This window comes from Mus caroli, unplaced genomic scaffold (genome assembly GCF_978045245.1).
Source record: "Mus caroli unplaced genomic scaffold, Mus_caroli_1 scaffold_15, whole genome shotgun sequence".
NCBI lineage: Eukaryota > Metazoa > Chordata > Mammalia > Rodentia > Muridae > Mus > Mus caroli.
Genome location: NW_028227270.1, coordinates 100,604,536 through 100,621,000, shown reverse-complemented (window position 1 = coordinate 100,621,000; position 16,465 = coordinate 100,604,536). Strand labels below are relative to the sequence as shown.

Sequence of the window (16,465 nt, the reverse complement as noted above, 5' to 3'; positions counted from 1 at the left end):
TCCTGCCAGTCCTTCCGTGTTTGCATTCCTCTGTTTTGTGTAAGAATTTGGTAACCTCATTGTACCTTGCAGGTGTGTCACCTAACTTCCCTATTTTCTTCTGTATAAAAACTTTGATGCTCGATTTGACACATTACATTCAGATCCACACTCCCTTGTGTCAAGTCTTGTTTGTCACCCCAATTCCCGCCGACTCTATGCCCATCTGTCTGAACCCCTAATTCCCACGGATTGAGGGGGGCGATTAGGCCTGGTCCATGACAGGAGTTGTGGAAAGATTTATTGAGTAATTACCTTGTGAGTTATATCTAATAGGAAGTGTAGAGAAAGGGTGATTTCTATACAAAAGGTCCATATCTAGCCTGGCTCCTATAGCAGTGGACCACTGTAACAGGATCCTTTTATCAGCAAAATTGCCTAAGCTTAGAAATTCTTGTACAGAGTAAGATGAAAAGCCATATGGAAACCTACTACTATAGAAGCTTCTTAAAATATATACATGTATGTATATTAAAATATATCCTTATATGGGAGGAACCTAAAAGGAATCCTCAATGAGAGAGACAGTGCCCCTTGTAGGTATTTTATGCTACCACTTCAAAACTTCCAGGGCTGGGAATGAGTTACAGCTTCTTGACTTTTTGGCCAAAGGAACCTCAGTAAAACCCTCCAAACATCACAGGCTGTTGCCAAGGCTACTGTTTGCTGTTCACAACCTGATGATAATGTCATGTTGCTGAAGATAACACTTGTGTTGTTGAACAGTAAGAGGACAAGCTTGTGCCTAAACAGAGGCTTCATTCCTACTGACTAGGATAAGATGTAATGGGATGAGGACCATTTAAAACGCTAGATCTCATAGGACAATGATTTCTTTTTCCTATTCTTTAAGTTCAGGTCTTTCTGGTTGAATAGCTTATAGCTGAAAAAATTGGGTTTAAGTCAGGAACTTTTTCGTTGTAGTTGTATGTGATAATCAGTAAACATATTCTACTCAAAAATGTGTTTCTGAAACATCCAGCTTGTCTGTCCAGAAGAAAATAAATAATAGTTTCTTCCCCCATTCCCATGCCCTCAGATCCACTCTCCTGAGCCAGAGTGGATTTCTGAACATAGTCTTGATGCTGGGATTTGAGAGGGGAGCTTACTTTAGAAGCACATCTCACTGGCTGAGTCTCTCACAAGAGCCTCATTTAGTAAAGCAAGCTCTGTCAAAACATGCCTCTGACAGTACACTAGAAGGTAGCTTAGCTTTAAGAGATCTGTAATGTTAACATGCTGGTGACAGTATGAAATTGGACTTCAGAAATGCCAGGCTTACTTTTTCGTTTAACAGCGACCACAGACAGAACCAACCTCACTCTGCCAACTTGTGCCATCTTTGCTTTCAGGTGTCGGCCATAAGAGGCATTTGTAATCAGTCACATCATATGAACAAGTCATAGTTCTGCACTGTGACCCTGAAATCACCCCTATTTTGCCAGTATGCAGAGGGCCTCAACCACTGCCCTTCCTCCAGTCCTCACTCTTCCAGTTGTAACGTGCCTTTCCTAACATATACTGTGGCTAACCTTGGCTAACCTTCAGAGTGGCAAAGAGATACCTTAGAAGAGATACTGGCAAGCTTTCTTCTCCTTTGATGCTGACCTTGGGGTTCCCCTCTGCATGCAGCTTTGCCTGCTTGCCCTCCACACCTCACACGCACCTCTACTATAAAAGTGGTACTGCCTTGCCTTGTAGGCAACATAAGCAAAGGAAGTATGTCAAAGCAAAGGCCACAAAGTAAATCTGTCCATCCTGTCTTACTCTTCAAGTCTCAAAATCAGTCAACCCCTCAACTTGCTATTTTCTTCATGCATGTCTTCTTCTTCTTCTTCTCCTTCTCCTCCTCCTCCTCCTCCTCCTCCTCCTCCTCCTCCTCCTCCTCCTCCTCCTCCTCCTCCTCCTCCTCCTTCTTCTTCTTCTTCTTCTTCTTCTTCTTCTTCTTCTTCTTCTTCTTCTTCTTCTTCTTCTTCTTCCTCTCCTCCTTCTCTTCCTTCTCCTCCTCCTTCTTCTTCTTCTTTTTTGTCTATCGAGTTGTTCTGCAATATCAATGCTTTTTGTGGGTTGAAGAGGTGCCTCAGATGTTGAGAGCACTGACTGTTCTCTGAAAATCCTGAGTTCAAGTCCCAGCAATCACATGGTTGCTGACAACCATCTACTGATGGTGAGGTCTGGCACCCTTTTCTGTGTTGCAGACATATATGCAGGCAGAACACTGCACATAATAAACAAATAAATCCTTTCAAAAAATGGTGTGTGTGTGTGTGTGAATGGATCAAAGAGTTGTGAATGGTGGGAAGGTGGGGGCGGGGTGTGGACCTGGGACTCAGCTGCTAGACTGAGGGAACACTGCTTTGTATTTCAGAACGTTGTTCTTAACTTTGAGCATCAGTATCACCTGGGTGTTTGGTAGGAATGCCTACCACAGGGCCTAGTGCTGAATCAAGGCCACATTTTAACAAGGTCTCTGAGTAATCTGGGAATACTCTTAAAATATAGTGGGTCTGGGAGAGTGAATACCTATGAAAGAATTCAACACTCGAGCTGTCAAAAAAGAGAGGCAGGCAAGTACACGTGTCCTTCAGTACCCCAAGCACCCAATCTCACAAGTACCCTTTGGCCTTCTGTAGAACTCACCTGAACTGCTACCTATGTTCGCCCATCTGGTCACTCCTGAAATTCAGGTAGCTTGTTCCAAGGAATGTCTTCCTCATCTGTGAATGGAGAATCTCATTCCAAAGACTTGTGAGGACCAAATAAAGAAAACATGTGAGAGTTTGTGCACGTCAATCATTTGATTTGTAGTAATTTTTTAAAATTTTGAGGTAAAATTCACATGCCATAAAATTAGGCATTTTAAAATGAACTATTCAGGAGCATGTCACACATTTGTAAACTCACCATCATTGTTTAATTCCAAGACATTATCACTGCCTCCAAATGGCCTTAAAGAATTGCTGCGGTTTCCCATAGTCCCAGCCACCAGATCACATGATCTCTCTAGTGCTTTTCTCTCCTTAATGATGCTCCATATTAGTTATAGAAAAAGCAGATGCATTGTCTTTTCATTGGCTCTCTGCTTTGGATGTCTTTTTTTCTTTTATTCTTTTATTCTGAGACTGGATTTCTCTGTGTAGCCCTGGCTGTCCTGGAACTCACTCTGTAGACCAGGCTGGCCTCGATCGAACTCAGAAATTTACCTGCCTCTGCCTCCCGAGTGCTGGAATTAAAGGCATGTGCCACTACTGCCCAGCTGGATGTCTTTTAAAATAGGAATATTGCTAGTGAAAATAAATCTTAAGAGGGTAGGTGTAGACCACTTTGTTTGTCTGTTTCTTACTCGTTTTTGTGGTGCAAGGTTCGAATTGAGGACCTCACTCACACTAACCCAATGATCATCACTACTGATTCCAAGCCCAAGCCCCAGGAAAAGGAGCTTTAAGCCAAGGATTCCCAAAGTCTAGGCCCAAAACAGCAGCACTCATATCACATGGGAACATGTCAAGATTACAGGTTCCCAGGTTTACATCAGAATCAGCAAAACACAGTCCTGGAGATAGGGCTTTGAGATTGGTGTTTTCATGTGCTTCCAGAGGATTCTAGTGTACAATCAAGTAAGCAAATCACTGCTTGAAAGCAGCAACGCTGTACTGATGCCTCAGGTGCTCAGCACCCCTGTATCCATACTTGGGTGCAGCAACACACACAATGGCCTAGGAGAGGTGTCAAAGCCCAGCTCTGCATTGGCTCTGCCAGAGCTGGCTTGCAGGTGCTCAAGAGAGCCAAGTCCTTGACTTCCCTCATTGACGTTGGGGTCAGAGGTCACACAAACACAAGTAACCCATTATCCCTGCTGTTGCTAGAGCCCCTCCCTCCACCTTGTTCATAGAGGCGGGCCAGCATCGAGTGCTGTGATTGCTTCATGTGTTCCACATGTCTGGCTTTTGCATTATACCAGAGTGCAGGGAGCGTTTCTTTTTAGTTGATTAATGTTCAATTCAAGGTCTATTATGAACCTCCAGGCTTTAATTACTACACTATTACCCAGTCAATTCCTTGCCATTTTATATTTATGGCCTTTATTATGCCTTGGTATGTGTAACTGCCTAATTTTATTCTAAATGCATTTTACCTCATTAACTGGGTTTTATTCCATTTTTCTCATTTGTCCAGATTGTTATTTATCTCAGTATCCCATGTGTATTTTCTGCTTTTGCTTTTTCACCAATCTGACCTCTCATGAATTCTCTTCCTCTTTTCCCGGGGTTGTAGCATTCTCTTGCCCTTAGACAGAGTTCCCAAACATCCTGGACAGGCAGACAGGCAGCACTGGGGATTCTCCGCCCTGGCTGTCAGTCGTACTCAGGCTTAACTTGCTTGTTCCTAGCCTTTGCAATGTCAGCTCCTGACTTAGTAGGCTGTACCCATAGGGTTTCAGCCCTGCTCAGCTGCCTGTAAATTTTAAGTAGCAAACTGCTGCTCAGGGAAGTTTTTGTTATTGTTTTTGTTTTGTTTTGTTTTGTTTTGTCTTTAGGACTATATTGCTAAAATATTATTAAAATAATCTCTTAAACTTCATCTTATTATTATTATTCAGGACTTTGGTGGTTTGTTTGATCCTAGGGACTTGCCAAGGATTCATGATCAGCTAAAATATTATTAAAATAATCTCTTGCTGGGTGTGGAGGCAGAGGCAGGCGCATTTCTGAGTTCAAGGCCAGCCTGGTCTACAAAGTGAGTACCAGGACAGCCAGGGCTATACAGAGAAACCCTGCCAAGAAAGAAAGAAAGAAAGAAAGAAAGAAAGAAAGAAAGAAAGAAAGAAAGAAAGAAAGAAAGAAAGAAAGAGAGAAAGAAAGAAAGAAAAATATATCTCTTATTCTTCAACTAGTCCCTTTTTCCCCAAAGCGCCTCAGAAAGCTTACTGTTGGCTTTCCTGACCTGCACATTTTCTACAATTTTATTCTAGACCAATGAGATGAAATCTTACAGGCACCAAGCAGCACCTGTGTTAAATCAGACGACCAGCAGATCTTGGCACACACTGGTTTATGAACCACTGTTCCAAAGACATGCCAAAAAATTTGTAGAGAACCACCAAGCTCAGGTGCTGTTTCTCCCATCAACTCCTTGCTTTGCGATAGAGCAGTTACTAGTGGGCACAGTAGACAGCTGTGTCTCCCTCACTGTTACCTTCTTGAGACCACTTTGCTCTTGAGCTGTAAGAAGGTTTCAGAAATGCAAACCCAGAATAAGAGCTTCAGTGGTTGCTGCAGTGTTACTGCGTCACCATCGCCACCATCCCATCTGTGGTCTTTGGGACATAAAGATCTTCATTTCCATTTTTATGTCCTGTTAATCTTTATAAGATTTTGTGGGGGACACTTCTGTCCCATTTTTACATGGGAGAACAGATGAGTCAAATGTCAGGAGTGGAATGTACCAGAAGTTACCCCAGGTTTATTCCCACCCAGAGCCACGATGCTGTGTGTGTTAAGCCCTTGCCCATGGTCAAGGTTGCTTAGTATTTAATCTTTCACTTTTAGTAGGACTCGTTAGCAAAGAATTTGTCCTCTCAGGGCAAACTACCAAAGTCCTGGCTGGATCTATTCATTCCTATATTGTGTGACCCTAGAAAAATTGAACTACATCTCTTTGCATCCCTATCTGCAGCGTGACAATGGTGTTGCACTTCAGTTATACATCCTGTGAGTGAAAGAAGGCAATTCGAGCAAAGCTCTTAGAACAAGGCCTGAGAGATAAGCTCTGTGGTTGCTACTTAGCATTTGCTGCCGTGTCGACTACATTCCTAAGGCTTTTTTCTTTTAGGTATATTTTCTCTGGAGCCATACTCCCTCACCTGCAGATCTGGTAGGCATGTGAGTCTAGTGTGCTGGCAGCCCTTGATTCTGACTTGGTGTGGTATGCTGGCTTGCATGGAATACCTTCTACAATTACCCTTTTAGGACTTTGGTGGTTTGTTTGATCCTAGGGACTTGCCTAAGATTCATGATCACAATTAGCCTCTTGTACTACCTTATTGAAGTGGCCTGGTGCTCTTCTGGCCTGGCTTTCTGAGGACCAGTCATCATCTTATTGGAGACAGGAGGAAAAGTGATTCTTGCCTGGCTGCCAGGTCTTTTCAAGAGGAGACAAAGTTGCTTTCCCCTTTGCCCTTGTAGGCACCTGGGACCGGAGATATAACATTATTCAGTGTGTCTGCTGTCATTAATGCAAATGACACTTGTGTTGGTGTGTATGAAAGCTGATTGGTATACACCAGGATTTCCATTTACCTCTCGGTCTGTCATCGTGTAAGACAGGCATTTCCCTATCTAGGTAGAAGGTGGGTTTTATCTTTATTTTCATGTCATCAAGGGTTCTAAGAGCGAATGCTCTATGGTGGCTCTGCATGATTAGCATTAAGACTTCAATGCAACAAACAAGGGGTCATGAGGGGGGTTGCTCAGGGGTTCCTTACTCATCTTTGTGCTAGTTCCTTGTATCTCTGGGGTGGGTTTCTGCCTAAATTTGGCCTGCGCTTCCAGTGTAAGTTGGTAAGAGCACAAGCAGATCTCCAGACCTCTCACACTAAAAACACAAGAAGGCTTCCGGCTTGCTTTCATGTGTCCCCAGAGGCCTGTCACCAGAAAGGTAATCTTTTACAATCACGGTTTTAGTTTAGTTTCTACTAAAAGTGTTGCATGAAATGTTGGCCAGGGGCCACAGAGGAATCAGAAGGAGGGGTGGAATAGAGAGAATGAACCCAGACTCTGTGAAGCCTGTTTCTGGCGCGTTGCTTCCACATCGTAGCTTTTCTGGCATAGGATTCCCATAAATTGAGTGTTGTGGAATATCTGTAGACCTTGAAGACAGTGAGGATATCATTGAGACTGGAAGAAAAGCCCCCCCCATGATGACAGAGACATTAACACACAGGAGGTTCAATCCAGGGCTGGCCCCAAGAACCCCTGAGTGGACTGTACTTGGCCTAGTGCATAGAACCTAATCAGGAAGTGGAAGTGTGTATCAGAGCCAGCATCCTAAGTGTTTGTTCATCAGCAAATGGATTCTGGGGACAGGGGGCATGCACGGGCAGGCCTGTCAGTCGGATATTTGCAGCTCAGGCAATGAGCATGTAGTACCATTAGTCAAGCCCAAGTCAACTGGGTCCCTCATCTGCAACAGTTGGAGAAACCAGGTGGGAGTGGGGAGGATGCTTGGAAATGCGTGAGGATGCTTCAGCAACTTTGATTGTGTACCCTGAAGAACAGATGTGCATCCTTAGTGAATAATGGAGATTAGTGAGAAGTGTCTATTTTAGGGGGACTGGGGTTTCTGAACCTACTTTAATGAGACACAGAAACCCAACCCATAAAACTTCCCGTGGTCTAACTGGGCCAAGTCCACTGATGTTCATGCCAGGTGTATAAAGTCAGATTATACTCTCAAGGGGTTAGGAGAGTGTGGGAATGGAAGATTAAAAGAGAAAAAAAAATTGTTTGTTTGAGATAGTGTCTATTTGTGTAGCCCAGGAAGACTTTGAACTCAAAATACTCCTGCTTAAGGCTCCCAAGTGCTGGGATTATAGGTAGCTTTTACAACCATACCCAGATAACACTTTAAGAATTGAATTCCAAGCCGGACTGAGACTAGGTATGATCTAGAATTCTTCCTTTTATCCCAACAGTCTTGAGAGGATAATATCAGCTAATGTATCCCTCCTTAGTACTGTGGATATGTTGGAGATCAGTTGATAGACCACAGGTAAAGACAGCCATAAACTAAAAACTATATAGAGTTCAGGTTTACACAGGTATGCAGTGTTCTTATTTTGTAAAACAAACTTCTTTTGGTATACGACACATTGTAAGATGGGTGATAGCAGTAATTTTAAGAGTTCATGCATCATTTGCTAGTACCACTTTTGCAAAGGACCTCAGTCTGTTCCCAGCACCCACACTGGGTCCATCAGTTGCTAGTTCTGCTCCTGAAGGGGACCTGAGCTCCGTTCCCAGCATCCACACTGGGTTCATCAGTTGCTAGTACAGCTCTTGCAGAGGACTTGAGCTCAGTTCCCCGCACCCACACTGGGTCCATCAGTTGCTAGTTCTGCTCCTGAAGGGGACCTGAGCTCCGTTCCCAGCATCCACACTGGGTTCATCAGTTGCTAGTACAGCTCTTGCAGAGGATGTGAGCTTAGTTCCCAGCAACCACACTGGGTGCCTCACAGCATCCTACAACTCCAGCTCTAAGGAATCCAGTACTCCTGTCTGGCCTACACAAGCATGCCACGGATATGCACATATGTTATCCCCACCCCCATCTAATTAAAACTAAAATAAATACAAATACTTAGACTTTAATTTTGGTTTCTGTCTGTCTGTGCTGGCTACTTTTAAGTCAACTTGCTAGAAGCTAGAGTTGTCTGAGAGAAAGGAACTTCAGCTGAGATAGTGCCTCCCTAAGACTCCAGCAGAAGTTTAGGTTTTGTTCTGTTTGTTGTTTTTGGAGACAGAGTTTCTGTTTGTAGCCCACACTGGAACTTCCCCTGTAGATTAGGCTAACCTTGAACTCAGACATTTGCCCTCCTTTGCCTGCCAAGCGTTGGAATCAAAGGTGTGTGCCACCAATCCTGGCTGACACATCCTTAGTGATTGATATAAAGCTCAGTCGATTGTAAGTAGTGCCTGTCCTGGGCCTATGGGTTTGAGCTCTAAGAAGCAAACGGGGAGGCATAAACCACCAGGCAGCATCCCTTCATGGTCTCTTCATCAGCCCCTGCTTCCAGGTTCCTGCCCTGTTTTGAGTTTCTATCTTGACTGCCTGTGAAGATGAACTGCAGTAAGGAAAATAAACCCTTTCCTCCCCATGGTGCTCCATCAGCCGCAGGAACCCTAACTAAGACACTGTCTCAGAGTATAATTTAACAGATTAGGAGAAAATAAAGATTAAAAAGTGTGCACTGGTACTTTCAAATGGAGCTTTTCTAAATGGCTCAGGTAGGCATGACTTATTTTAAAATACTGAAGTTGAATATAGTTATAGAAGTGTGTTAAAAAAAAAAAAACCCAAAAGCTACTACCAGTTTAAGCATCTCTCACTGTAGTAAAACCTCATTAGTAATAGTTGTAATAATAATTTCTAAAGTATTCCTGTAAAGTCTTTCACCTTAATACTTAAACAGGGAACTTTAAATATGGTGTCTGCCATGACTTCGAGAATCAGGAAGGAAGGTTTGTTTTTCTTTGGGCAAGTAAATATGAGAAGATAGATGAAGTATTAAAAATAAAGAGAAGGGCTTCTCCAAGTGATTTACATATTGATTACTTAAATTACTACTTAATTTAGTGCCTGCTAATAAACTGCGCCTTGGAAATGTTTCCTGAGCATTTATTGGCTGCAGTAATTCTACCTAGTGTATGCGGATCACATCCTCATTAAATATTGATGCCCTCATGAAATGTTAATAGAATGTTAATGTGAAATACAGGGAAATGTGCTCTCTGGGAGCCTGCAGCTAGATGTGAGCTACCTGACTCTGGCTTTGCTTTATGCCCTGTCTTCTTGCTGTTTTCTTCAGTTTGTTTCCTCATTACCAGGAGATTCACACTTCTTCCTGATCTGATGTCTCAGATACAATTTTTTTTTTTAAAGGGAGGAATAAGATTTTTTTTTCTGATCGATGGGAATGCAGTTGTTCTACCTGCCTGCTTTTCCAAGCTGGAATACTCGATTTGAACAGAATGTAATCTGTTAAAGGAAGTGGGGTAGGAGAGCTAGGTATGGGGTCTCAGGAGACAACTCACAGCGTACCCTGGCCAGGGAGGCAGGCCTCAAGGTCTGGGAAGATGGCCCTGTCTGGAAGGACTACTACCCTGAGGGTCTGGATCACTGCACTCAGCAGTGGCCTTGTGTGCAGATAATTCAGCCTTTGTCTTCCCCTAATCTCTTTCCTAAATGCTCTGCCTTGTCACCTTCATTCTCTTGCCTATTCATCTCTTGACTTCTGGGTTTCCATGGCCACTCAGTACCCACAGCCTTCTTGGGTTCTGGGCTCCAGATGCTGCCCTCCAGGTCCAGGCCCCTCCATTCTGTAGACTAGACAATGTGTTGGCATTCTGACCTTCTCACCCAAGGGTTATAACCTGGATCTCTCTACCTGGCATGTTTTCCTGCTCTCAGACTCAGACCCAGCAGGTTCTTGATCTTCCTCTGACTCTCAACGACCAAGGAAACATCCTTGACCTTTTGACACATAGACTTGCAAGCTTTCTTTCCTTGTAGCATGCTTGATGGATTGGAACTTCTTATTAGATTTTCATCCTCCTCTTCATCAGAATCAATGCACTGTGAAGTCAGGGCCCTTATGTACCTTGTTCCTTACTTGAAGAAGTCTAGCCTGGTAGCTAATAGGTGCTCAATTAATATGGTTGGTTGAATGAATAAAATACATTCCTGCCACTGACAAGATCATAGTCTAGAGAGGTACATCAGTTTGTTTTGTGCTGTGATAACCACATTTCTGAGGATGAGTAACACTATAAAGAAACAAGGTTTGTTTGTCTCACAGGTCTGGGATGACAAACCCACTTACGGCGATGGACTTTATATGCATGTGTGTGTACTGTTTGGTCTGTCTACCTGTTCCTCTTTTTCCTGTCTATTGTCCCCACTCTCTTTATAGAACCATCAGTATTCGGTCATGGGTACCACCCAGAAAATCTGATCTGGTTCACATCCCCCATTACTGTCTCCTTCTCCTAAACACCGATCTTAATCCCTTACAGTGGGAATTAAATTTTAGCACAGCCTTGAGGTACAGTCAGTCTGTCACCAAACTATAACAAAGGGGAAACTGAAACACACACCAAACAGCAGTGCTCCCAGGAGGCCAGCAACTGAGTGGCTGGGAAGCTTAGGGCATAGTAGTTCAGCCTTACAGGGGAAGAGTTTCAGCTGTAGCTTCAGATATGACGAATGTGGTTTTGTGAATGAGTAAAGTAAGCAGCCTCCTCAAGTATGATTGCTTTTGTTGGCATATGACTGGACTTTATTTACTTTGGAGAGTTGTGTTCTGTTTCCATTCTATCTATCTGAAAAATGGTTCCCTTCGGTTTAAATAGCATGATCATTTTGAGCTAGCTAAAGGAGGCAAGAGAATTCCTTATGAAAAGCAGAATTTTCAGAAGATGGACTGTGAGGCCAAACCTTGACTACAGGGAAGAATCCTCTAATAAAGAATAGGAGACCTGGGACTCATAGATGCTCCTCAGTGTTTATTTTCTGTCACCAGCATCCATGTAATGCCATACCCTGCGGATGCTATCAGCACAGGTAGGTCTGTTTCCTTTATTCCATTAGTGACAGCTCTTTTCACTGTGGCGTGCTGTCTGACTGAAAGAACTGAGGGCAAGATGGCTTTTTATTCTGGCTAGTGACTGCACAGGTGTCAGACTAGCAGGGGGTCAGAGGGCATGGCAAAACCAATTGGGTCACATCATAGCAGACAAGGAGAGGAGAAAAAAATAAAACCAGAAAGCATTCAGGGGAAGATATCCCCCACTTCTCCACCCCCAGAAACCTACTTCATCTAGCTAGCCTGCCTCCTCTGTTTCAAGGCCTCTAAAGCTGCTGTACTTTTGTGGCTTTATCAAATCTACACACTGAATTTGTCAGGACCTTGTGATGTACTCATTTCTGGAAATGCCTTTACTGACACACCCAGAGTTGTGTACCGCTGAGCTGAGATGGTTTATATTCTACTGAGGTTGGCAAGATAAGCAAACCACTCATTTGCTTGAGGAAGTCTCAGTGAAGTACTCCAGCTGGTCTAATTGATGCGGTCCCCAGGCATGGTTCAGTGAGATCATGCAAAAAAACAGGGAACCTTTAGCAAGAAATAAGCCATGGAAGTGTTGGAGTTGTACACAGTTGCTGTTCCTGAACAGGAGAGATTGTCAGGGAGACAAGGAAGAAGTCCTGTCACTTAAGTAGTAATTCTGTATCACTTTGTCTTAAAAAATGCTTCCCAGGCTCCTATGTGCCGAGGAAAACCAACAAGCCAAGCAAAACATCTTCCTGAAGGCCAGGGAGCTGTAGGAGGCTTGAAAAGTATCAAAGTCTGTATTCTCTGTGTTCTATTTAGTGATAGCCCCAGGAGTCATAGGTGGAGGATGACCCATAGGCTGGGGTGATCCACTTTATGTCTTTTTTTGGAGTGAGGCTAGAGTCTTATGTGTCTGGTCACACTCTCTTTTCTGACCCATCCCTCTTCTCTCCACAGATCGTGCTTGAGAACAGCAGCCGAGAAGATAAACATGAGTGCCCCTTCGGCCGCAGCAGTATAGAGCTGACCAAGATGCTGTGTGAGATCCTGAAAGTGGGCGAACTGCGTGAGTACTCATGTAGATGCTCAGTGGGTGTAGAGTTTAGCAGACACTCAGCTTCCAAGGTTGAACCCCCACCTCTGTGTCCAATTCAGAGCACTTAGACCTTCACATCCCTTCATTATGGTCCATTCTCTGGCTCAGGTTTCCTACATGTGTGTTTCTGCATGTTTGCTACGCATACATATATGAAAGACTATAGGAATAGAGAAGTTGGCAGGTATTGTGGCAGTTTCCAATATTATAAAAATGAGTACATATTACAACTGATGCACTGTTGGTTAGGTTAAAGATGTGTGGGTTTCTCCTTTATTCTAGTTTCTAGTCTTCGTGTAGACCATTTCCTTGACTTTCTCTTTTCTTTATAGAAAAGTTGAATACTTTAATGAAATTCTCTTTCTACCAGTGTTTCAGATGTGGGAATATTTACTCTATAAAGAAAGAACTATTGAAGGAAATGAGTAGCTGAAAATGAAAAATTGGCTAGAGATATGCTTTGGGCTCTTTTTCCTACTCATATTACAAAATTTATGAGAGGACACACAGAAAAAGAGATAATAATGTCCCTGCCTGTTCGTTCATTGGTACAACCTGGCTTTAACATGAAGGCGGATATGACTTAATCCTCTTCCGTTGTCCTTGCCAATGTCAAGTCTCCTTAAAGCAGCTGATTCTCACCTCTACCATCTATGGTATTGGCACAAACATATAAATCCTTCTCTTAAGCTTAGTAGCATGAGTGCCAGAGGAGACTGTTTATATCGGGAAATTGCTGGGGGTGGCATTTGGTTCTATTGTGAAAAGCACAGATAATGTGGCCACCTGTTTAGAGAACTTAAAATAATGATGTAGAGTGATTAATGGGAATGGACCTGATGATTAAATTGAAAAGTGAATTATGTTTTATTTACACTGTGGAGAAAACTACTGTTGAGAACAATGGGAAAATTTAGGGATTAGGAAAAACCTAAGAAGTTGAGTTGTTGGGCCATGCAGGAGCCAAGCATCGTTCAACCACTGCCAGTTGGGTAAAGAAGCCAGGCTTGGCATGGACCTGCTGAGGAAGGCCATTGCCTGTGAGGCCTCAACACTGCAGAGTTGCATTAGGAGTGGGGTAGCCCACCCAGTGGAGTCTGCTAACTGATGCTCTTCACTGTGTGTTGAGATTTCAGCTAATAGGGATCCCTGGTGTAAGTTGTCTTTTGCTTTCCTAATGGAGCTTGTTGTCTTCCGTATGGGTTACTGTTTGTTCGGCTTAAGTATGCAAGTCCTAATCAAACAACCCCCACGTACTCTTTCAATCTGATAACAATTTTGTATTTATCTTGGTTTCGTGGAGGGAACTGTTTAAAGTCATGTACTTACAGGGTTATCTGAACCTCTCTATTTCTAGAAAATGCAGAGACAAGGATTTCCGTGTTCAAGTTACTAAGCTCCATTACTTCTTTTTCACCTGCTCTTTCCATCTCCCCAATACCATACGTTGGCATTTTGACCTCATCTTGAGGGAACCAGAGAGTATACTTGTGCTGCAATGTTCTGTGCATGGCTTTCTGTTCTTCTCCTTTGCTCTGATGTCATATTCTTCCCAAAAATGGGCCCAGTGGCAGGGGAAAGAGATGTTGGCAATACAGAAATGCTGCATTCTCTCTGGTACCATGGTGTCTATGGGTAATTACTCACCAGAGTAAATGGCTCTTCTAGCCATTCCTGGTCCCTATTTGGGGTGAAGGTCTGAGTGGTGTCTTCTCTTTATAACTGAAAGTGCAGATACATCAGTGTGTCAGGGGCCTGTTAAGGCAAAATACCTGAAGGGGCTGTCAAGGGAGGCATGGTTGGATTTTAGAGTGGGTTGTGGGTAGGGTTACTGTGGAGCTGATCTGAGGTGGTCCTGGGGTCATTGTGGCAGTCTTGGTAAAGGAAAGGAACTGTGGTGACAGGAGTCTGAAGTCACAGCTCTCTAGGAAGTCTCTGCTCTGTGTAGCTGAGGGTGATTTGGAAGAGGCTGCAGGGACCAGCCTTTGGCAATGTAGATTTGCTCTGCTAGCTCTTAGAGGGATAATGGTGGTATCCCTCTCCTGGGACGGAGATGATAGGGTAGAGATGAAGGCGTCTAGCCCAAGGACCTGGCACTGTGGTGCAGCTGCTCTTCTTATATCTCCCACCTTCTAATGAAGAACCGTCCTTGGCATTCCATGTAGCTCACACAGCGAGTACTGGAGTTGCCTCTGCACCAAGGCTGGGCTTGAGTGGCAAATGGCAGAACTGTTCTTTCACATAAGATAAGGATTTACATGCATTCACTCAGTTAAAATCTGCTGAGCGTTTATAATGTGTTGCATACTACAGCAGTAGGTGAAGCAGATGGAGGGTCTCACCACAGGAACTTCTGGAATTTTCTTAAACCCCAGAGAGTGAAAGGATGGGCTGGGACTGTCAGCTTACCTGTGATTTTTAAATTTATCATGTTTTAAAAATAACGTCTATTTGTGATACAGACCGATGTTTCTAATATTTTGATAGTTTCATGTTTAACTTCCAATCTGACCTTCTGCTCACCGTCATCTGTAAGGGCCATTCTGGGTATCTTTCAAAGCTTGCAAAGTGTTTTCACTTCTCTGAAGTGCAACATGCCCAAATGACTTGTTTTCTGCTCATAAAATGTAAAAGGACAGCTACACTCTGATTGAATGCTGGACATCAAATGATAAAATACCCCATGGTAAGAGGAAAATTGCTTTTTTAAAAATGGATTGCCTTTTGTTCAGTGCCATATTAAATACGTTACTAATGTGAAAAACCCATTTGAATGCACCCTTATACTGAAGGAGACGCCTATTTTTCTTCTTCTAAGGCAAATTAGTTTCCACGTGCAAATTCGTCTTCTCTTGGCTTATTTGCTTATTTTCCCTTCTCACTCTGAAGTTCACAGTTCTGAATAGTTCTCAGATTTGTGTGAATAATTGACCTTGAAATCTTGGTCGATTTCACTGTTAGCAAATGCTGAGACCAAAGAAATGCCCAGTTAAAAAAATCTAACCAGAGAGAGCAAAAGGATGTTTATAAGTGGAAAGATTTAATTTTCTAGAAATTATTTCTACTTTGATTTTAATTTTAGGTCTCTCTAGGAAATTTAGTTTGGAAGTGCCAATTATAATTTGGTATCTAAAGCAAACATTAAATTACAGATACCAAATATATGTGAACATTTTTTTAGGTTGCTTAAGTATATACACATACTATTCTGCTTCCTTAGTTATTGGGATGTCAGGAGGCAAATATTTTCTCTAATGGTATGGCTTAAAATAACATCTATTTCTATTCTCAGACCACTTCATCAAGGTTATTTAACTGAAGTCTGTAACACTCAAAATCAATAATATCTATGTTTATTAATGAAGGGAGGTCCTCTGATGACATTTTATGGAGTTACTCACTAAACTGGCACTCAGGATGTCCAGAGGACTGCAGAGAGTGGTAGGCAAAGAGAATGGTGGCATTTGGAGTTCTGAAGGACCCAACCTGGAGCCCAGTCCAGCCACTTGTTGCGTGTCTCTACATGCTTCTCCACTATCTATATACATAATATAGATAGGTCCCCTATCTATAAACATAATATATGTTCTGCAGTTGTTGGAGCTTAAATGAAATAATGAACATTGCTTTAGTTGAAACACCAGGAGGGTTCTTTTCTTTTTCTTTGCAAGTGGCCTTGTCTTAACAACCTGAAGATTAAATGGGTAGTTGGGGGGGGGGGGGGCGTGTTGTTTCTACTTTACTGGGAGCGAGTGCAATGTCTTTGTTTCTTCATTCTACATACTGTTCAAACTTACTAGAGTCAGCCCTCCATCTATGTGGAATTGGGACCCACAGAACCATCCATCTCTGGATTTAAGCTATTTGGAAAATAAATTTTGTCCATACTGAACATGCACAAACTTTTCACCTTCTGATTGTTGTCTAATACAACAATGGCTGTTTGTGCACCATTTACAGTGTGTTCATTTCTATAGGCTATGTAGAAATCATTCCAA

General features: G+C 42.9%; 1 protein-coding gene across 4 annotated transcripts in view; it reads left to right on the top strand.

Moving 5' to 3' along the window:
• Elmo1 (engulfment and cell motility 1) overlaps positions 1-16,465 on the top strand; it is a 510,326-nt gene that overhangs the window by 272,237 nt on the left and 221,624 nt on the right. For all 4 annotated transcript variants that reach the window (XM_029468421.2, XM_029468420.2, XM_029468424.2 and 1 more), the window contains one exon: positions 12,329-12,437. In XM_029468421.2, coding sequence (XP_029324281.1) covers positions 12,329-12,437 — 109 coding nt within the window. The remainder of the gene's footprint in view (positions 1-12,328; positions 12,438-16,465) is intronic.